The sequence below is a fragment of the Monodelphis domestica genome, chromosome 4 (assembly GCF_027887165.1).
Source record: "Monodelphis domestica isolate mMonDom1 chromosome 4, mMonDom1.pri, whole genome shotgun sequence".
NCBI classification, from domain to species: Eukaryota; Metazoa; Chordata; class Mammalia; order Didelphimorphia; family Didelphidae; genus Monodelphis; species Monodelphis domestica.
This window is the reverse complement of record NC_077230.1, coordinates 93,656,356-93,678,416: the sequence shown is the minus strand read 5'-3', so window position 1 is coordinate 93,678,416 and position 22,061 is coordinate 93,656,356. Positions and strand designations below refer to the sequence as shown.

At 39.8% G+C, this 22,061-nt stretch overlaps 2 protein-coding genes across 2 annotated transcripts in view; one reads left to right on the top strand and one right to left on the bottom strand.

Annotated features, from left to right (window-relative positions):
* Positions 1-2,950: 2,950 nt before the first annotated feature.
* On the top strand, positions 2,951-4,496 carry LOC100022294 (glucose-6-phosphate exchanger SLC37A1-like). Its single transcript, XM_056826090.1, is given in 4 exon segments — positions 2,951-3,636; positions 3,638-3,682; positions 3,684-4,419; positions 4,422-4,496. Coding segments are annotated over 4 exon segments (1,542 nt in total).
* Positions 4,497-17,311: 12,815 nt separating this feature from the next.
* NRROS (negative regulator of reactive oxygen species) overlaps positions 17,312-22,061 on the bottom strand; it is a 35,467-nt gene continuing 30,717 nt past the window's right edge. The window contains exon 3 of the mRNA XM_001374139.5: positions 17,312-22,061. This exon is cut by the window's right edge and continues 796 nt beyond it. Within this exon, the coding sequence (XP_001374176.3) occupies positions 20,890-22,061 (1,172 nt within the window). The 3' untranslated portion in view covers positions 17,312-20,889.

The following is a 22,061-nucleotide window of genomic DNA, read 5'->3' as shown; positions in this document are numbered from 1 at the left end:
CATGTCACTTAATGCTTTTTGCCTACAACATGAACTGAAGAAGTAATGGAAAACACTACAGTATCTTTGCCAAGGAAACCCCCAATAGGGTCAGAAGAATTGCACATGACTGAAACAGTGACTGACTAGATGGAAACAAAGTTATATTGCTCAGGGAGGAAAAGGACTATAGAATCTCTACCCTGGCGATCCACATCCAATCCAGTCTTCTAGCCCCCACACTCACACAGATGGGTGATTTTAAACTAGATTTGGATTTCATTTAGTGCCCCAAGGACATCCGTCTAAATTACTAACCTGCCAAAATGTATATATTTTTCAGATTCATCGAAAGTCCAATATGAACTCAATGTAGTACAATGGCAAGAGCACTAGATTTGAAATCAGGGGACCTTAGTTTAATTACCACCACACACTGTGTAGTTACTGGATAATCAACTCTGAGGCTTCTGCTTTCCATCTGTGAAGTGGGCACAACTGCATAGCATCGGTGTAGGGGTAACACAGTTTTACTATGAATGCTCAAATCATGTAAGATGGAAACACCTATATGGGAGATGGCAAGAATGTACTTCTGGAAGAAGACATCATACTTCCCTACCACGTGGGTGTGAGCAGCCTCCTTCCCTTGGTTTTGTAGTTTAATTAAGCTGTATCTTTGGGAAGAATATCTCCCTTTTTGGGGGGAGGGAAGGGTTGTTTACCCACAGCAGGGACACTATGAACCAAGGCAGACTTGGGTAAAGAGTTACTATCCCTCCTCTTTTAGGCCCTGTGACCTCAACAAATGGGTCTGGGATTTTGATTTGCTTCATTTTGTCCTCTTCTGTTTGGGCACCAGGAGGTAAAATTCCCGGACTCTGGCTCCCTTTTCTCAAAGTTTCTCTGCTGGGATGCAAGCTATGTAGTACTAGCTAAGACACTGAGTGTCAGTCCTTGTACAAAATATTTAGAGCAGCTCTTTTTGTGGTGGCAAAGAACTAGAAACTGAAGGGATGTCCATCAGCTGGGGAATTGCTAAAGATGCTGTGGTATATGATCGTAATGGAATTCTATCGCTCCATAAGAAATGACAGATAAGATGATCACAAAAAACCTAGAAAGACATATGAAGTGATACAAAGTGGAGTGAGCAGAACCAGATGACATTGTACACAATAACAGCAATAAAGCATGATGATGGACTGTTAATTACTTAACAATTATCAGCAATTCAAGGACCCAGGACAATTCCAAGGGACTTAAGATGCTATTCACTAACACAGAAAGAATTGACAGATTCTGAACAAAGATTGAAGCATATCATTCATCCCTTTATTTCCTATGAAATTTTCTCTAGGGTAAGCAATATATCTTCTTTCACAACATGGAAATATGTATCATATTATAACATATGTACAACCTTATCATATTGCCTGTTGTCTTAGGAAAGAGGGAGAAGTGGGAGGGAAGGAGAGGACATGGACCAAAAAATGTCAGAAAAAATTATTGAAAATTGTACCAATATATAATTTAGAAAAAAAATTTAAATTTATTTTTTAAAAGCTATATGAATGGAGCAAAACCCAATAGCAAGATGGAGTGAGGGGAGCTCTCCTTATGAACACAACTTGAAAGATAGGCAAAGGGAGTCAACTTTCATGAGATAAAGGGGAACTGGAAGCAAAACTACACACAGAGGAGTATTGGCTAACCAACCCGCATCCCATCTACTGCATTGGGTTCTGAGCCTGGACATAGGCCAACTTTGGGATCCCAGGACCCTGGATACACCAACAACAGAGCACCTCACACCCCAGACCCACCCTGCTGAAGTTCCAGGCCCTGGCACCACCCCAAATAAGGCCCAGAAATCCATCTCACTTGGTCTTTTCAAGCTTACACTGTGATGAAGCCCTTAGACTTAGGGCAAAATAGCTCTGAGTGCTGAGTCCTGCAAGCCATCAGCAGAGGACACAGAATCATCACCTTTCAGAACTCCCAGTCCACAGACAAAAAAAAAAAAAGACTGGGAAAATGAGCAAAAAGAAATGGAAATACCTAACCATGGATAATTTCTATGGCGACAAAGAGCAAGGCACAGAATCAGTGGGGGACAGTGAGATCCAAGCAACCACATGAAAAACTTCAAAGAAAAGTGGAAATTGGTCTCAGGCCCTGGAAGAACTCAAAAAGAAACTCCAAAATTGAATAAGACAGGTCAAAGAAAAATAGGGAAAAGAAATGAAAGTAATACAAAAAAGAAAATAATAGCTTTTAAAGCAAAATTGGTCAAGTGGGAAAATTCAATGAAGAAAAGGATTCAGGAGCAGGTAGGAAGCTCAGTGGACTGAGAACCAGGTCTAGAGACAGGCGATCCTAGATTCAAATTTGGCCTCAGATACTTTCTAGCTGTATGACCCTGGACAATTCACTTAACCTCCATTGCCTAGTCCTTACTGCTCTTCTGCCTTAGAACCAATAGACAGTATTGATTCTATGACAGAGGGTATGAGTTTAAAAAAAAATAAAGAAAAGAGTTCCATGAAAAGCAGAATGAACAATGGAAAAGGAATATCAAAAGGTCATGGAAGAAATTCATTCTTTAAAAATTAGAATTCAGGACTATACAAAAAAAGATCAAACAAAACAAACATCTCAAGTCTAATGAGGAAAACAGCAAACAGCTGCATTATGATAAGTATATACAGTATAAATCGGAGATAATGAAAAGAAGAAAAATGCTAACATTTAGAGATATCAGAAAAGGCTTCTTATAAAAGAGTGTAGAAACCTCACCAGGGAGAACGAGAGAAACAAGATATCCAAAAAAAGACCTACTCAGCAGGACATTTTTTACAGAGACTTTTCAACCCCCATAATAGGAGGGATAATTTGGATCAAGAGGTAGACATCATTTTGTAAACCATTCCATTTTGTGGCCTAAACTCTGTGATTAGTTGTATGGTAAATGGCTTCACTCCATACTGGAATCCAGCTTATCACTTCATTCACAAGAGATCAATGGTACAGGGTCTTCATTTTTATCTTGACTTTTTTGCTGTACACAAGTTTTCACTTATATAGGAAACTTATCAGCATAGTTAAGGGTGAACTACATAAGCACTGTGCTTCTCATGGTAAGGTTAAACTCAACATTGTCAATGAAAATGCCTTCCGTGCTCCTGTTGGGAAAATATCAGATAATGAACCTCACTGCCATAGGGCACCATTTGATAAGAAGAACTATCAACAATTACTGGGAGCATTGGATTATTCATTCCTTTGTGCTTATGCAATTGGAATGTATCTAAGTGGCATAATAGGGGAACACCTGCCAATTAGATATTACCTAACATTTGGAATATTTGCCAGTGGAGCCTTTATAACTCTTTTTGGTTTGGGCTATTTCTACAATATTCACAATTTTGGTTTCTATGTCATAACTCAGATAGCTAATGGGTTGGTGCAGACTACAGGCTGGCCTAGTGTGGTGACATGCATTGGCAACTGGTTTGGAAAAGGAAGGAGAGGCTTAATTATGGGAATTTGGAATCCTCACACCTCTGTGGGGAATGTCTTGGGATCTTTGATTGCTGGCTCCTGGGTGTCTACCTGTTGGGGACTATCTTTTGTAGTACCTGGTATCATCATTGCCAATGAGTACAGTGCTTTTTCTCTTTCTCATTGAACATCCCAGAGACAAAGTGTTCTTCCACACCATTAGTTAGCTCAAAAAGCTATGAGAATGGAACAGATTCAGAGTGCAAAAAAATTCTGTACACCAAGGATAATAGCAAAAATCCGGACCCAGAAATTCAGAGTTTGTTAGCAGATGGTGAAAATGATACAATTCAAACAAAGTTTGTCACAGTACTGCATGGTGACGGAGGAAATGGAATGGCTCCAATCGGTTTCCTAGGTGCTGCCAAGATGGTCAGCTATATATTTCTTTTTTGGCTGCCACTCTATATCACAAATATAGACCATTTTGATGCCAAAAAAGCTGGGGATATCTCCACTTTGTTTGGTATTGGAGGAATCATTGGTGGAATCTTGGCAGATGTGATCTCAGATAGACGGGGAAAGCAGGCTTCTACCTGTGGATTAATGCTGCTGCTAGCAGCTCCAATGTTCCCTATGTTCTCTAGGGTCAGTAAAATGGGCCTAGAAGCTACAATAGTTATGCTTTTTATCAGTAGAGCTCTTGTCAATGGTCCTTATGCCTTAATCACAACTGCAGTCTCTGCTGACTTGGGTACCCATAAAAGTTTGAAGGGAAATTCCAAAGTTCTCTCCACTGTGACAGCTATCATTAATGGGACTGGTTCTGTAGGTACTGACTTGGGTCCTCTCTTAATTGGGCTTATCTCCCCTTCTGGCTGGAACAATGTGTTTTACATGTTAATGGTAGCATGTGCCACTGCCTTATTGTTCTTACTGTGTGTCTCATACAGAAGGAACTGTGCTACACAGGATCCATACCTGGAGAAGAGTGTCAATTTAAAGAACATTAGCCATATCAGACACAATTGGGGAAGAATCAGTACTCATCTCCAAAAATAATTGTTCAAGACACAGTACAAAGTAAATAATTCCATGTTGAAAATCTTGCTTTCCCCATGCATTTTGCACACATACCTGGAAGAGATACAAAAGCAAATGTGATATCCTTTTTCTTTAAGCACATACAGAACCTCAGGATTATACATTCTCAGAGAGGTAAAACCTGCTAAAAACTTTGGACTGGCTACTGGGATAGCAAAATCACTTTAAAAGACTGATATATATATATATATATATATATATATATATTAATTTAAGGTCGCCAAGGAATTCAGCTATGTAATTCCTAAATGAAAACTCAAGTCAGCTGCCAACCTTTCTTATGGTGTTTTAATTACAAACAGGAGGAAGGAAGTATTAGAGGGAGAGAGAGAGGGAAAGGGGAGAGAAGGAAATAGGACTTAAATAACCACTCTGCTTAGGCTGAGCCAAGGGGGCCCAAGGTTCTGGATAGCAGAGGCAAAGAAAGAGATCAGTCCCTATCACTCACGTGACCAAAATGGAGAAAACAGTCTGTGGGCTCCTCCAGCTCCAAGTACCAGGCTCCAAACAACCTCTCTCCCTCCTCACAGGAAGTCCAGAGAACTCCTGAGCTGTTCTCTACCTCACTTCCTGTGTCTCACATCTGCCAATGGTGGCTCTAGCTTGACCTAGGACTGCCCAGAGGTCTGTCCTTTTTGCACATGTCTGTTGAAGGCCATATTCTCAAATAATTAGATCTTGAGTTTTGCTGCAGCCCTTCCTAATCTTGTTACTCTGAGTAGGGTGGAGATTGTAGTTTCCAAGACCTAATTCTGTTATTCCAAGTATCTCTATCTATTGTTATTGATCAGGAAATAGCTAAATCCTATCTTCTAAAGAATGGTCTGAATAGGGTTGAGTAGTTTTGAAATTCACACTATTTTAGCTAAGGGCACAAGGAAAGGAAACCAAGTGCCTGACAGATTCATTTTCATAAAATTATTTGAACAAACTTGAGAAAAGAATATAGAATTGATATGGAACTGAAATGAAGAATAAGCCATTCTCAGGTTTCTAAGTGATGGAATATGACTAATTTGAATATGCTGAAAAGAACATCAACAACAAGCACCTATTTATTCTTTAACAAGAAACGATGTCATTTTCAGAAATATTAGTACATAATAATATCCACAAACTAGCAAAGAGGCCATTGATATAAAATAGTTTAACTCAAGTTTGAAAAAAGCATTTGATTCACTCAAGCTTCAATCAAAAATAAGTCATGCCAATCTCAATAAAGGATTTCCTCAATTTTTCTCTATATACTGACCTATATCAAACTGATATGACAAATTAGTATAGAACAATGAAACAGACTAAACCAATTAGCTGGGATGAAATGAGAATGGCTAGTTGAGTTATATCAGAGAGTACCAGTCATGCAACACAGATGTTTCTGAAAGGTTTACATTTGTTAGAAGCAATCCAGAATGTTGTTGAGGAAGACATTTTGTAAAATGTCTACACTTCAGTAAAAATTGCTCCTTGGTCATAGTAATTAGAGCCAAATTATACACGAGGATGAGCAAAATGAAAAAGGAAAATTCATAGGTTTGATATTTAGAAAGGGCTGTTTATTCAGATGCATAATATGGATAAGGTCTCTTTACAATTACATTGATCATTTTCCTCTTCATTCTAATAAAATGATAGAGGTTGTTTTTAGATGTACAATAACACAATAGATTTTTTTAAATGTGTATTGTGTTATGTGCAGGTTAAATAAAATTAAATGACATTTTGTTATTTATTAAAACAGACAGAAATTTGTTTCTGAGTTTTATTAATGCTTGGTTGGTTTTGGAAAATATTCATTTAACCCCCTTTAAATAAAAAAAATCTAAATTTAAAAAATTAGAATTCAACAAATAGAAGCTAATGGATTCATCAGACATCAAGAAACAATAAAACAAAATAAAAAGAGTGAAAAAATAGAAGAAAATATAAAATCTATCACTGAAAAAACAATGAACCGGGAAAACAGATCCAGAAGAAACAATTTAAGAATTAAGTCAGAAGGTAAGGGTTAAAAAAAGACAGGAGAGAAAAACAAAAGAAGAGGTCACAGAAGAGTGCTTTTAGGATACACAAGAAGTTAAGGAGTGTCATGTGGATGATGAACTAGCAAAGAAAACTGAGAAGGAGGCATCATATCAGATAGGTAGAAGGAGAAACCAGGGAGAAGCAGTGAAACAAAAACCCAAGCTGGATTTGTCAGACATATTTCCATCTAAATCACTCAGGCTGTCAATACACATTGACTAGGTGCTAGGATAGAAGCTTTATCCTATGTGCTAGGTATTATGCCAAGCTCTAGGCATACAAAGAAAGGTAAAAGATAGTCACCAGTTCTCAAGGAGTTCACATTCTAAGAGGGAAGATAACGTGCAAAGAACTATGTACAAAAGAGCCATATACAGAATCATTTGGAAATCATCAACAGATCAACAGTCATATCAGCACTGGAATTAAGAGGGATCAGGAGAAGTTTCCTGAAGAAGGTAGGTTTTTAGCTGGGGCTTGAAGGAAGTCAGTTGGCAGAGATAAAGATGGAGATCATTTGAAGCATGGGAGACAGCCAGTAAAAATGTCCAGAAGGAGGAGATGGAGAACCAGCAAGGATTTTGATGGGGTTTATAATATGTAAGAAGCCTGGAAAGGTATAAGGAGAGCTTGGCTATTAAGGTCTCTGAGCACCAAACAGGTCTTCATATTTAAATCTGGAGGTGATAGGGAGCTGCTGGAGTTTATTGTGTCAGTTAGCCAAGAAACACTTATTAATGGCCAGTGCTTTGGGTACTAAGCACTAGAGATATAAAAAGAGGCAAAGGACTGTCCCTCCCTCCAGGAGCTCATAGCCTAACAGAGGAGACAACAAGAACACAAATATGTACAAATTATATATAAGTAGGAAATAATTAAGACAGGGAAGGCACTAGAATTAAGAGGGATTGGGAAAGGCTTCCCATAAGAAGATGATATTTTAGTTGGGACTTAGTGGAAGCTAGGGAAACCAGTAGGCAGAGATAAGGAGGGAGGAAGGAGGGGGCATGCTTAGATCTGTGTTTTAAGATTGCTTCAGTTGGGAACAGTGAGGTGGCTCAGTGGATGGAGAATCAGGTGTAAAGATGCAAGGTCTTTTATGAGAAAGAACACTATCCACATCTAGAGAAAGAACTGTGGGAGTAGAAACACAGAAGAAAAACAGCTGCTTGATCACATGGTTCGATGGGGATATTACTAGGGATGTAGACTCTAAATGATCATCACTCTAATGCAAATATTAATCATCCGGAAATAAGTCTTGATCAATGACACATGTAAAACCCAGTGGAATTGCACATTGGCTATGGGAGGGGGGTGGGATGAGGGGAGAGAAAGAACATGAATCATGTAACCATGGAAAATTTTTCTTAATTAATCTATTAAATAAAATTTAAAAAATAAAAAGATACAAGGTCCTGGGTTCAAATCTAACTTTGGACACTTCCTAACTATGTGACCCTGGATAAATTACTTAACCACCATTGTCTAGCTCTTACTGTTCTTCTGCCTTCCAGCTAAAACTTTTATCAATTCTAAGTCAGAAGGGAAGAGTTTTGTGAGGGTTTTTTTAAGTCAACTTTGGCAGCTGTGGATGGACTGGAGTGGGAAGAGACTTGTGGCCAAGAGACCAACCAGTGGGTTGTTGCAATAGTCTAGGTATGAGGTGATGAGAGCCCACCTGACTGGCCTTGACAACAGATTGGATTTGGACAGGTGAGAGAAAGTGAGGAGGAAAGGGTAATTCCTAGACTGCAAGCCTGGGTGACTAAGAAGATAGTGATAGTTTTGACAATAATAGGGAAATTAGAACAAGAGGCAATTGGTGGGGGAGAGATAATGAATTCATTTTGGGACATATTGAGTTTAAGATGTCTATGAGACATCTATTTTAAGATGTCCAATAGGCAACTGGAGATTCAAGACTAGAGGTCCAGAGATAAGTTAAGGCTAGACAAGAAGATTTTGAGAATCACCAGCACAGAGATGATCATTGAAGCCATGGGAGTTGATGAGATCCCAAAATGGAATAGTGTGAAGGGAGAAGAGATGGCCTAGGGGAGAGACCTACATATATGATATCAACTGATTTGTGGACATGACCTGAATGAAGTCTTCTTTGTCTGATCTACTCTGTTCATCAACTTTTAAAATTATTTTTATCCAGTACCAGATGGTTTTAATAATTTCTTTTGGAGCTATGAGTTCATTGTATTGCCCTTTGCCTCCCCAGGTAAGTTCCTGCTTTGCAAGTTAGGATCCAAAAGAGAGTTGCCTAGAGCTCTGAGACTTGCCCAGGAACACACAGCCAGGTCTTCCTAACTCCAAAACAGACTTTCTATTCACTACATTACCTCTCGGTTTGGGTCATTACTATTTATAACATAATCTAAGGTTAGGTCATGGCTAACTCCCTTCAGGTCATTTTCCTACTCAAACAACTCCATTGCCTTTAAAATCAAAGATAAATGCCTCTTTTTAGCCTTTAAAACCCTTCAAAACCTCATCCTATCTATCTTTCTAATCCTCGGTGGACATTACTCTCTCTGGTACACTCTGTAGTCCAGCCCAAATGATCTGCCCTCTGTAATTCATCCACAACTTTCCTCCAGTATGTCTGGCCCATTCCTCAGGACTGAGAGTCTTTCCCTTCTCACCCAAGCCTCATCCAATCCCTCTCTTCTTTTAAAATGAAGATGTAAGCTTTTCTTGGTTCCCCCAAGTGTTAGTGGCCTCCTCATTCTTACACTAGTTTGTATTGAACCACTTGTTATTCTTTCTCTTTGTATTTATTCTGAATATACTCTAGGTGTATTTGTGGTCTCCTTCCTCTGAATGTTAGAAGTAGGAATCAGTTCACTCTTGGTATTTATATCCCCAGTGCCTAGAGCAAAGTAAGTGTCTAATAAATGCTTGTAAAAGGGACAACTAGGTGGTTTGAGAACCAGAACTGGAGACAGGAGGTCCTGGGCTCAAATCTGGCCTCAGACACTTCCTAGCTGTGTGACCCTGGGCAAATCACTTAAACCCTATTGTCTAGTTCTTACCACTCTTCTACCTTAGAATCAATACTCAATTCTAAGACAGAAAGGTAAGAATTCATTTTTTTTTTTAAAGTATAGTGGGGAAGATGGCGGCTTAGCAAGCAGCAAAAGTTCAGACCTCGTGGAAGACCCTTCCTTATTGATACAGACTGAATGCTCCTAGGGCACCAAAATTCAAGCTGAACAACAGGACAGAAGCGGGGAACCCTCCTTCTGGACTCAAATCAAAAGGTACGCTCCCCAAAATCAGAATCCAAGAATACTCAGGGCTAAGGGGAAGGCAGAGCGAAGGTCCCAGGACCCGTCCCCCACAACCCAGAGGGATGAGCCCCCAGCAGCAGTGGGAACTTCTGAGCGGGCAAAGGTGCTGGTTTGGAGGGTCTACCTTGTGAGCAGCGGGGAGCCGGGCTCAGAGCATCCAGCGTGGACAGTGGGGAGGAAGCCAGGGAGACACGGGCTGTGGCTGGTTCTCTCCATCGGGCTCCAGTCTCACTGTTGCCTCAGGGCACATCCAGACAAAATCCAGTTGACCCTATTTCCATCAGAACTCCTCAGAGTTTAGGGAGGCGGGCAAAGGCACTTGCGGACAGTGGAGAAGCAGCTGGAGAGAACTGGAGAGAGCCTGGGCGGCCCAGCCTTCCAGGAGTCTTCAGAGCCTCAGAGCTTCATACCACATACAGCCCGACCCAGTTGAACTCAATCCAATCAAAAGCCCCCAGAGGACAGGGAAGCTAACATTCCTCCCCTAGAGACTGTACCAAGAGATCTGACAAAGCTCCAAGAGGGGAGACTGACAGCCCCCAAACCAAAACAAAATGAGAGGAGCAAGAGCACAGCCAAATACGGAGAGCAGAGAAGGGGTAAACTCGAGCAAACAACAGAAAAAGAAGAAAGAAATTACAATAGACAACTTCTGCACAGGTAATGAGCAAAGAGCGGATGAAACAGAGGGGGAGGGATCAGCAAAGGAAAAATCAGAAATCCCAGTGAATTGGATACAGGCTTTGGAAGAACTCAAAATGCAATTCAAAACACAATTAATAGATGCTGAAGACAATTGGGAAAAGAACTTAAAAACTAAGATAAATCATCTGGAAACAGAAAATAGTGTCTTGAAAGCCAAAATCAACCAGCTGGAAAATGAGGCAAAGGAGATGAAAGATGAGGCAAAGCAGATGAAAGATGAGGTGAAGAAGATGAAAGATGACCTCCAAAGAAAATCTGACCAAAAGGAAAAGGATGACCAAAAAACTAAGGATGAAATCCAGTCTTTAAGAACCAGAATACAACAATTAGAATCATGTGACTTCACAAGGCAGCAGGACACTATAAAACAAAACTAAAAGAATGAAAAACTTGAGGAAAATATGAAGCATCTCATTCACAAAACAGAGGATTTAGAAAATCATTCAAGGAGAGACAATTTAAGAATTATTGGCCTACCAGAAGACCATGACAAAAGAAAAAGCCTGGACATTATATTACAGGAAATTATTAAAGAAAACTGCCCTGAAATCCTTGAACAAGAGGGAAAAGTGGAGATTGATAGAATCCACAGATCACCTCCTGTACTTAATCCCCAACTGACAACACCCAGGAATGTTATAGCCAAATTCAAGAACTATCAGACCAAAGAAAAGTATTACAAGCTGCCAAGAAGAAGTCATTCAGATACCAAGGAACCACAGTGAGGATAACTCAGGATATGGCTGCATCCACCCTGAAAAAAAGAAAGGCATGGAATACAATATTCCGGAAAGCAAGGGAACTAGGTCTATAACCAAGAATCAACTACCCAGCAAAATTGACTATATTCTTTCAGGGGAAAGTATGGTCATTCAACAAAATAGAAGAATTTCAAGAATTCGTAAAGAAAGGACCAGACCTGAACAGAAAATTTGATGTCCAAGCACAGAACATGTGCCCTTGATCAGAACCTATTTCCATATTGTTGTTGTTCCACACTAGGGTGATCATTTAGAGTCTATAACCCCAACCATATCCCTTTGATCCATGTGATCAAGCAGTTGTTTTTCTTCTGTGTTTCTACTCCCATAGTTCTTTCTCTGAATGTGTGTAGTGTTCTTTCTCATAGATTCCTCCAAGTTGTTCAGGATCACTGCATTGACACTAATGGAGAAGTCCATTACGTTTACTTGTACCACAGTGTATCAGTCTCTGTGTACAATGTTCTCCTGGTTCTGCTCCTCTCACTCTGCATCACTTCCTGGAGGTTGTTCCTGTCTCCATGGAATTCCTCCACTTTATTATTCCTTTGAGCACAATGGTATTCCATTACCAACACATACCACAATTTGTTCAGCCATTGCCCAATTGAAGGGCATCCCCTCATTTTCCAATTTTTTGGCACCACAAAGAGCACAGCTATGAATATTCTTGTACAAGTCTTTTTCCTTATCCTCTCTTTTGGGTCCAAATCCATCAGTGGTAGGGCTGGATCCAAGGGCAGACAGTCTTTTAGTGCCCTTTGGGCATAGTTCCACATTGCCTTCCTGAATGGTTGGATCAATTTACAACTCTACCAGCAATGCATTAATGTCCTGACTTACCCACATCCCCTCCAGCATTCATTACTTTGTTACAACTGAAATTCTTAAGAGGCAGTATTTCTTAATTTTTAAGATAATTTACTAATTGGCCACTCAAGAAAATCTAAACTAGCCAGTAGACTCCCTCCACAATCTAAATGGACCCTAAGAAGTGTGAGTAGAATCAAATACCTTTTGTGATATCATCACTCAGTCTCCTCCCTAAGACATCTCTGATTGGAAAATCATCACTGAGAAGATGGACCTGGAAACCCCAACTCAGGAAGTTAGTCTTAAGGACACCAAGCCACTTGGTGGCTGGGTCAACATGGATCCCTAGAGTATGGAGGCTAGGGCTTGATGACTTAATTTAATTGTTCAAGGGAGTCAAATCATAAAAGATATCACGATTCAATATTAATTTTCTACAATATGTTAGGTTGGACTACTAGATGGCAAGCCTCCGTTTTGGCAGGCATTGTCTCTTTTTTAAAGATTGCTATCTCCTAATGGTTTGCGCACAGTAGGGGATCCTCTGCATACAGTGATAATAAATATTATCCCTCAGCTATCACATCAACTTACTACTTCTTGTCCAAATGACTGCAGCAGGTGTTTAACTAGTCTTCCTGCCTCAAGTTCCCTCCTCACCCCAATCCATCCTATACATTGTGATTCAGCAGGCACCAAAGTGCAACAATGAAGAGAGTGCTGGACCTGGAATTGGAAAAACCTGCCTCAGATACTCACTAGCTGTGTGTTCCTGGGTAAGACATTTAGCCTCTGGCTTCACCATTTTCCTCATCTGTAAAATGGAGATAATAATCACATTTACCTCCCAGAGCTGTTGTGAGTCTAATAAGTTTTGTAAAGCGTTAAGGCATATACATATGCTTGCTATTATTTGTTATTTAATTGTGTCCAGTTCTCTGTGACTCCATTTGGAGTTTTCTTGGCAAAGATACTGAAGAGGCTTGCATTTCCTTCTCCATATGTGCACATAAATGAATATTAATTCTATGCTGTATGTATTTTTGTTTGCAATTTTTGTCTCCTCCATTAAAGAATGTAAGCTCATTGGAAAGAAAGATTTTTCTCACACTTTACACTTGTATCCATAGCATCTAATTCAGTCCCTGGAATGTAGAAGGTATATAATAAATGCATGTTAATAAAATGGAGAATAAACAGTAAAAGTGTCACATATATTTGTGCAACGGAGGAAATACAAACTTTATATAACTAAGAAAAAACTTCTTAGTCTGCGATATATTAATGGAGAATGATCTAACTGTATCCCATTAGAACACACACACACCCACACACACAGAGCAGGCTTTGTCCTATTAATGTGATTGTGCAATAGGAAAGAAAGGGAAATGGTGATTTAAAATCTTAGAAATGCTGTGAAATCGTTTTTTAGCTAGTACTTTGAGATCTTGTGATTTTAACTTGTTGAAGATATTGTCAAATAAAATGTAGGCTTCAACCCTGTGCCTTTCTCCCATTTGATAAGGGTTTGCCTGACATTCCAAGTCTGAAGGGAGTGGAGGAGCACCTGAGCAAACCTGAAGGATGTTATGACTTTCTCCCCACCTGTGAAAGGACATCTAAATACCCCAAAACCTTGAAGGTCCAACAAACAGAACATAGGAGGGAACATCACACATGCCCACTGGGGATCTTTAAAGTTAAGGAAAGATCTTTTTGATTAAGGGAAATCCCACAAGCCCTGAGCATGCCCCCCTTCCTCTTTTCATGCCCAAAGATTCACCTTTAGACTTGTCCGTACCTAAAACACACTTCTGGAGATGTTCATCCCCTCCCTCCACCTCCTGCCTGGAAAGGAGGAATAATCTGAGGGAGGGCAGAGAAGTCCCAGGAGCAGGAGGAAGCAATTCCCCCAGACCCTCAATAAAATCAAACAAGCTGAATCCCTTGCTGCAGTGGCCATTCCATTCACTTAGGCTATTTCCACCCACCCCGGCCACACTTCCTGTAAAATCCTGGAATAAATACTTTCATGCCTTCAGATGAATGGATCTGAGCTGCAGTTTCTCTATGTAAGAACCAGCACTCACTCTCCCACCACAAACTCACTCTCCCTCAACATTGTCACACCCATAAAAATAGGTAAGTCTTTTTTTGGCACTGATTCCAGATTTTAATTCAGATTTTATCTACATTGAATCATGTTCGTGGGAATCATAGTTTTATATGTAATGGTGGACCTTCTTCCATTAGCTCTGGCTGGTGTTCAAACCATGGAATATAATTGGAATCCTTATGATGCCACATCATCCTTGTCCTTCTGCTGACAAATCTGCATTGGCCCTTTCCAAGTGGACTCCTTGATAAATAAGCACATGCAACTGAAGGTTTCTGGGTGGGTTCCAAATACAACCTTTTATTCCCTTCTCCATTTGGTATGTGGGTGGTGGGGTAGGCTAGAAGGGACAACTTTTATTGATTGAGAAAGAATCATCCTCTGGTAGAACTTGAAACATTTGACTTCTCCCTCTGATGATCTCTTCTTTTTCTCTTCTATGTTATGTAACTTTCTTTCTGAGATTTTCCCACCCCATTTCTGATAAATATTTTATCTTCAAATGAACACAAGTTCTCCTTTAATCTAGTTGTCAGGCCTCTGTCCATCTCTCCTACTTTGTGTTTCTCTAAAAACAGATGCCTACCCAGCTGTGTGACCCTGGGCAAGTCACTTAACCCTCATTGCCTAGCCCTTACCACTCTTATGCCTTGGAACCAAACACTGATTCTAAGACAGAAGGTAAGGATTTAAAAATAAAATAAAAATAGATGTCTGAACAGTGATATTGAGAAATAGATTTTGGATCATGGCTAACTCAGGCAATACTAGGACCCTCAGTTGGTACTGTCAGCACTAAAAGAGTTTCTCCTTTATTATTACTATAATAAATCCTAGAGTGGAGCATAACCAACAGGAAGAGGAAGTCAACCCTGTCCTGGCTTGCCAAAAGACATGGACCTTCAAGTACAGGTATTCTTTCCATATCAAGGAGATTAAGGGTGTTGTGCCCCTAAGATCTGAAAAATTCATGTAAATTTTTTTGACCCTCCCTTCATATCAGAGAAATCTGAATTATTTCCTTTTTTAATGGTATGTTTATAGTAAAAGAAATTATATATATTTATGGTATTAAAAGAAAATATTTTGATATTATACACATATTTTACGCATCTCTGAGTTTCCAAACTTTTTCTGTGTCATCTGCTGGCTTTTGTGTGTTGTTTGTGGCTTCTACAAAAAATTCCCCCCAAATGTCCATTTAATTTCTTATGCCAATCCACCATATATCAAAATCTTGATGGGGAAAGTAGTGATGTGGAAGGGATTCCTGTAGCTGTTTTAACAGTACAGTGCCACAGTGAAGATGAAATGCTGATTCAGTGATCTCACAAAATATCTCATGTTTTGATGTTTTAAGTCTCAATGTCCCATTCAGATGTGATAGCAGTTCTAAGTTATCACTAAGTTATCACAAAGACATGGTGTACATCTTTGTCAATGCATGCTTACATTGTTTGTGTGTAAAGCATTTGTTTTATATAGAGTAAACAAATATCTTGTGCCTGATCTATAATACACATTGAATATCTTTCCACCTCCTTTTGGGAAAACCTTAGTCATGAGCCAAAGCTCTGGGGACAGGCAAAAAGAGCCAGAGAGGAACAGAAAAATAGCCTGACCCTTCTCAAAATGCTTAAGCCCATAGCTAAGGACCCCTGTAGAGGGGGAGAGAATGAATCCCCCAACTCCTGAACTCAGCAGCCAGATCGAATTGTTGCATGTATTATAAAAATCATTTTCATAAGCAAATCAGAATTAGATTCATTTTGCTTTTTTTAATGTAGGTACTAGTGATTTTCTGTCGGTTTTTCTTGCCTATGTAATATTATTCCTCAGTAGTAGTAGCTCAGTAGACAGTTAATGATTGGACTTCACCTCCCCTGCTTTTGCTTTTTAATTGTAGAGATGTCTTGATGGAATGTTCCTGTGCTTATCACTGAGAGAATACAGGTTTTCCAGGAAGGAGTCCAAATAAGAATCCTGGAAAGAAATGGATCTTGAGAAACATGTTAGATTATATAACTTTATAGAATTTGAGAACATCATGGAAATTTTCTTTTCGAATGTTCTGCCTTCCAGGAAAATAAAAATTTGGTTACTTTAAAAAAATTTTTTCTGTATAATTCCTTTGATTTCATTAAACTGGTCTTCAAAATACATAGCTCTCATCACTTCCTCTATTAGAAGGCCCACAAATTTTAATGCTAAAAATCATCAAAGCACCAATGTCTGACTACATACATACCTTATGCAAAAATCATGATTGCATAAATAACTCTCAATGATTTCAGTCTTCCCAATTCCTGAAAAGTTATTTTTCAGATTAAAAAAAAAAAAACCAAATCATTTTGATTCATAACTCTCAAAGATGTTTTTCACTAACCTGAATTTAAGGTGCAATGGTGGTAAGGAAACTTTCTCAGGACTAACCAATGGTTGGTTTACCACATTTTTATTTCCTGAAATCAGTTCTTTTCTTTGAGACTGGTGGGTTGTTTTATTTTTTACACTTTGTTTCTGTATATGCTGTTCCATTCACAAAAACAGCATCAATATTTAGAGTATCCAAGTTTTAATCCCTACATAGTTGCTAAGAATATGTTTCATAATCAGTACTTCTCAGGAAGAGTTTCATGTTTCAACCATTCTTTTGCAGCTTTCTTGTAGAAAATGGCCCCCTTTTCATGTAGAAGCTAAAATCTCAGATTGATTTGGGGATAAATTGAGATAATGAGCAAAGCCATTTAGACATGCTTGAATTATTAAACATGTATCCAAAGAGAGAAAGGTTGTTTTAAATGGAGGGTTACCATCTCTTATCCTGCCGTGCTGAATCTGATCAATACAATCAGAGTTTTCAGGTTTAGCTTCTTCATCCAATGTCCAAGTTTCTTGTGGTTTCAGTAGAGGTGGTTCTTACCTGGTTAGAACAAGTCTTATAGCTGAGTAGATATAGATATAGCATATGTTTAGATTGGAAACAATCCCTGATATACTTACGTAAAATGGCAACTTATTGATCTTTTTTTTTCCTCCAATTAATTTGGAACTACCAAATGGCAAGTGAGTAGAGTCACAAATTCAACCAACTAGAAGGCTTCCAGCGCAGGTAAGGGACCCAAGCCTTAGCCTAAATCACTTATTTTACAACCACAACTGAGCTCATAGCTTTTCTTTTTTTTTTAACCCTTACTTTCACTCTTAGTATCCGTTCTAAGACACAAGCAAGGCAAGGGCTAGGCAATGGGGGTTAAGATCACATAGGTAGGAAATATCAGAGGCTCCTACCTATGTTCAGATTCGAACCCAAGACTTCCTGACTTCAGGCCAAGGGCTCTATCCATTGTGCCATCTAGCTGCCCCTTCATTCTTAACTAGAGGAATAAAATTTCTTCTCTGCGGTTTAAAAGTGAATTTCTCACATATGTGACAGAAGTTATTAGAATGACTGATGTGTTCACAAGATATACTAAGCACATAAGTAATGCACACCAACATCTACAAAGTATAAAACATTTGGGAAAGAAGGGCCAGAAACAATCATGATATTTACTAAATGACACCCAGCACACATGACAAAAATCTCATGCATATTCCTTGTGTGATTAGCCACATGGGAACATGGCATCGACTTTATTGTAATATTGAATATAAATAGGCTTCACATAGAGTACAAGAACAAGCCAAAAACATCAATGACTTCTCACTGTCTCTCTCATCATTGTCCACCTCAATCAAATCTCATTTTACTATTATATTGCATAACTTATATTAAAATTCACATGTCCCTAAATAAAATTCCACTGGCACTAAAAAAGAAGGTGTAATGGGAGTAATCAGGAGATCCTGAATGATCTGATGATCTAGAGCAGATTCTAGAGATCAGAGCATGGGCTTTCATCCTTCATTGAGGGCAGATACCTGCTCAAAGGACCTTCAAAACCAAAGATTTGGGGCACCTGGATAGCTCAATAGATAGAGATCCAGGCCTGAGATGGGAGGACCTGGGTTCAAATCAGACCTCAGACATTCCTAGCTGTGTGACCCTGGGTGGGTCAGTTAACCCTGTTTGATTAGACCTTGCCCTTCTGTCTTAGAGTTGTCACTAAGGTAGAAAGTAAAGATTTTTTTTAAAAAAGGTTTAAACTAACAAAGTATGCAGAGAAGTTCAGCACCACTTGGTGATGATAACAGTAATCATTCTGTAAAAAACTATTATTGCATTTATAAAGTGCCTACTGTGTGCCAGGAGCTATGCTAAACCCTTTATAAGTATTATTTCGTTTGATCCTCACAACCCTGGGAAGTAGTGGTATTATTATCCCCATTTGGGGTTGAGGAAACTGGCCAACAGAAGTTCAGTGACTTGCCCAAGGTCCCATAGGTAGAATGTAGCAGAGCTGGGATTTGGAACTCGGTACCCAAAGTCCAGCATTCACTTCATAACATCTTGAACTTGAATCACGATGAATAAACCATCATTTATTATAGTGTACATAGTAAGGCAGGATGGAATGTTATTGATAAAGCTATGCTCGTAGCTAACATTCCATACAAATTCAGGCTTTTTAGAATTATATTGAAGCAGCATCTCCAGAAGGACTTTGCCAAAATGCACATGTGCTATCTAGGAAGTGCTGTCCCAAAGAGGGAAGCCAGAAAATGGATAAGATTAACTGGGTTTCTCCTTGAAAGGAAAGTAGAAGACTTTTAGGGAGAGAAGATGTACATTTAAAAGGCGGAAGGAAGAAGTCACAAAAATTCAGGAATATGTGCAGACGCAGGTGGGAAGTCACTATCAAGGGCACAGAGCATCTGGAAGATGGCAAAGGAGGAATGGGGCAGAGCAGAGGCAGAGTTGAGGAAACAAGTAAAGGGGCGACGAAGACAAATTGTGCTCACCCCGGAATTTGGCAGCAGTCATCCCTGATTTTAATGAATGCAGGAAAATGTAAACTCCTCCAGATCAGAACTGTTTTTCATTTTATAATGGTCTCTCCTTTTGCCCAGCCCAAACTTTGGCTATAATTTACACACTGTATTCAGCCCTTATGTTGATTGAATTAAATCAGATTGAATTGGATAGGAACCTTCATGGGATGGAGACTATACAGGAAAATTTCTGGTATTTCCAGGAAGTATTTTTAGTACCTGTTGGCCTTGCCAAAATGATGTCTTATTTTGGTCTTTGATTTGGCTATCAGAGTGCTTAAAAAAATAAAAAAGTTGACAATAAAATTTTGTTTATCCCAGTGACAACAATGAGCCTGCGTACTAGACATGAAGTTCTTTTGCTCTGCTCATGCTGTAAAGAGTCTGTTCATAACCAGTAGATCACTCTTACCCTAAGGCCCCTGGGGCCTTACCATCAACCACACCAAAGTACTATTTTTTAGACCTATACCTTTTGCCTTAGGATCAATACTATATATTGGCTCCAAGGCAGAAGAGTGGTAAGGGCTAGGCAATGGGGGTTAAGTGACTTGTGCAGGGTCACACAGCTGGGAAATGTCTGAGGCCTTATTTAAACCCAGGACCTCTGGTCTCTTGGCCTGGCTTTCTATCCACTGAGCCACTCAGCTGTCCCTACACACCAAAGCACTTTTAAGTCTTTGGGACATTCTCATCCTCTCTGAAGCTGAACTCTCATATATATGTTATCTCCTCTAGTTAGACTTGAGTTCCTTGAGAATCGAGATGGTGTTTCTTTTTCTGGTTATATCCCCAACATAGGACCATACTTGGCACTAAGTAAGCACTTACTAAAAGTCCTTTTTTTCTTTTTTAATTTTTGTTTCATTTTTAATTGATTCTCATTTGAATTATTAGCTTCGCTTTGAAGTGGCCATTTGCATCCGTTCTAGCAACACGCGGTATAAATAATAATAATGTATGTGCTGCCCTTTCAAACTAAAAAGACTATTAATGACCCAAACATTGGAGGATAGGCACTTGGAGGTTTTCTTTACCTCTGGTAGTACAGGTTTGTGTTCAACCATCCCTGTTCTGTTACCCAGCCAAGGAAATGAAAAAAATTAATAAAATGACAACCACACAGTAAGGACAGGGGGGACCCTTTCAGTTACATTTTATAAAAATTCTTTATGTGGCTTTATATCCATTGTATAATTTTTAAAATTAATAATACACTAAATAATAAAATAATAATGACAGTATCCAGAATTTACATAGGGCTTTAGGGTTTACAAAGCCTTTTACAAACATGATTTTGTTTCTTCCTCACAATAACCCTGTGAGGTAGGTAGAATTGGCATGATTATCTGCATTTTGCAGAAAAGGAAACTGTGGCTCAGTTCCTGGTCACAGAGCTAGTAAGTGCTAAAGGCAGGCCTTCCGTGTGCCAAGTCCATTGCCCTATGCACTGCACCATGCTACTTGGAGGGATAAAGGAATGGACACAGTTTTCATCTTCATCCAATCCTTAATTCACTAGATGTGATTAGGCTCCTCATAGGATAATAAATCTGAGGCTAGAAGGGACCTAGGAGGTCATTGAGGCCAACTCACTGATTTGAGTCACCTGTTCAGCTTAGAAAGGGTTTTCTCGTTGGGGTCAGTAAATGGAGGACCAATGGCAACGGCTCTTTACAACTTGCAGCAGGGGCTTCTTAAAGGTCAGGAAGATCACAACACAGGCAACAAGTAGAGTGAGGCAGGTGGGGAGAATGAGTACCAAGTAGAGCAGACCTTGGTCTGCTTTCATCCACTTGCAGCCCTGGTAGAAGTCCTCAGACAGTTCTACCACATGCAACATCTTGGAAGAAAAGTTACAAGTGACATTTCTCCAGTCTGCAATGTGCAGGGTCTTCAAGTTCTGGAGGGGCTCCCAGCTCTCCGGGGAGCAGCAATCATATGGATTCTGGCTGAGGTAGAGAACACGCAGGCTCTTTTTGAGTTGCTCAGAGCTGGTCCACTGAGGAGGGGCTGTGAGACAGTTTCTCCGAAGATCTAGAGTATGTAGTTCGAGGCTGCCCCAGAATCGGGGAAAGCTAGTCAAGGAATTTGTTGACACATCTAAGTATTTCAGATTCCCAAAGCCAACGAAATCCAACTCTCTGCCACTGGAATGGAGGCCAACGTCCCTGAGAGACAGGACCTGTAAAGTGCGGGTAACGTCCTGGAGAGGAGAAATGCCCCGCAATAGGATGTCTTGATTACTAGACAGGTCTAAATGAGTGAGCGATGTCCCCCTGAAAGTGCCATCTTCTAAGGTTGCCAGGCCACAGTTTTCAAGAGAGAGGCTTCTCAAAGATGTCATATTTCGGAAATCAACACAGACCAATTGGCTAACCTTTTCTGACTGAGGGCAAACGGTGATCTGATTGTGACTCAAATCAATTGTAGTGATGTTACTGGCGTTGGTGAAGAGGCCAGGGGGGATTCCCCGGAGCTGATTGGAACTCAGGTTAAAGTATCTGAGGTTCCTTAGGAAGCTAGTTAGCCTCGGAGCCAGCCGAAGTTCTGAGAGCTGGTTTTGGCTGAGGTTAAGATCAGAAAGGGAATTGGGGGGATTGTCCTTTTGGATGTGGAATGTCTGTAGGCAGTTCTGATTAAGGTTTAAGTGGGAGAGGGAAGTCATGTTCCTTAGGAATCCATCTGGTAGGTACCTGAACTGGTTCTGACTAAGGTCCAGGAAATGAAGGGCAGAGAGGTCACTCAGGGAAAAATCCTCCCAGAGGTTGACAGTGGTGACATTGGTCACATTGCCATCGATGAGGAGGAAGT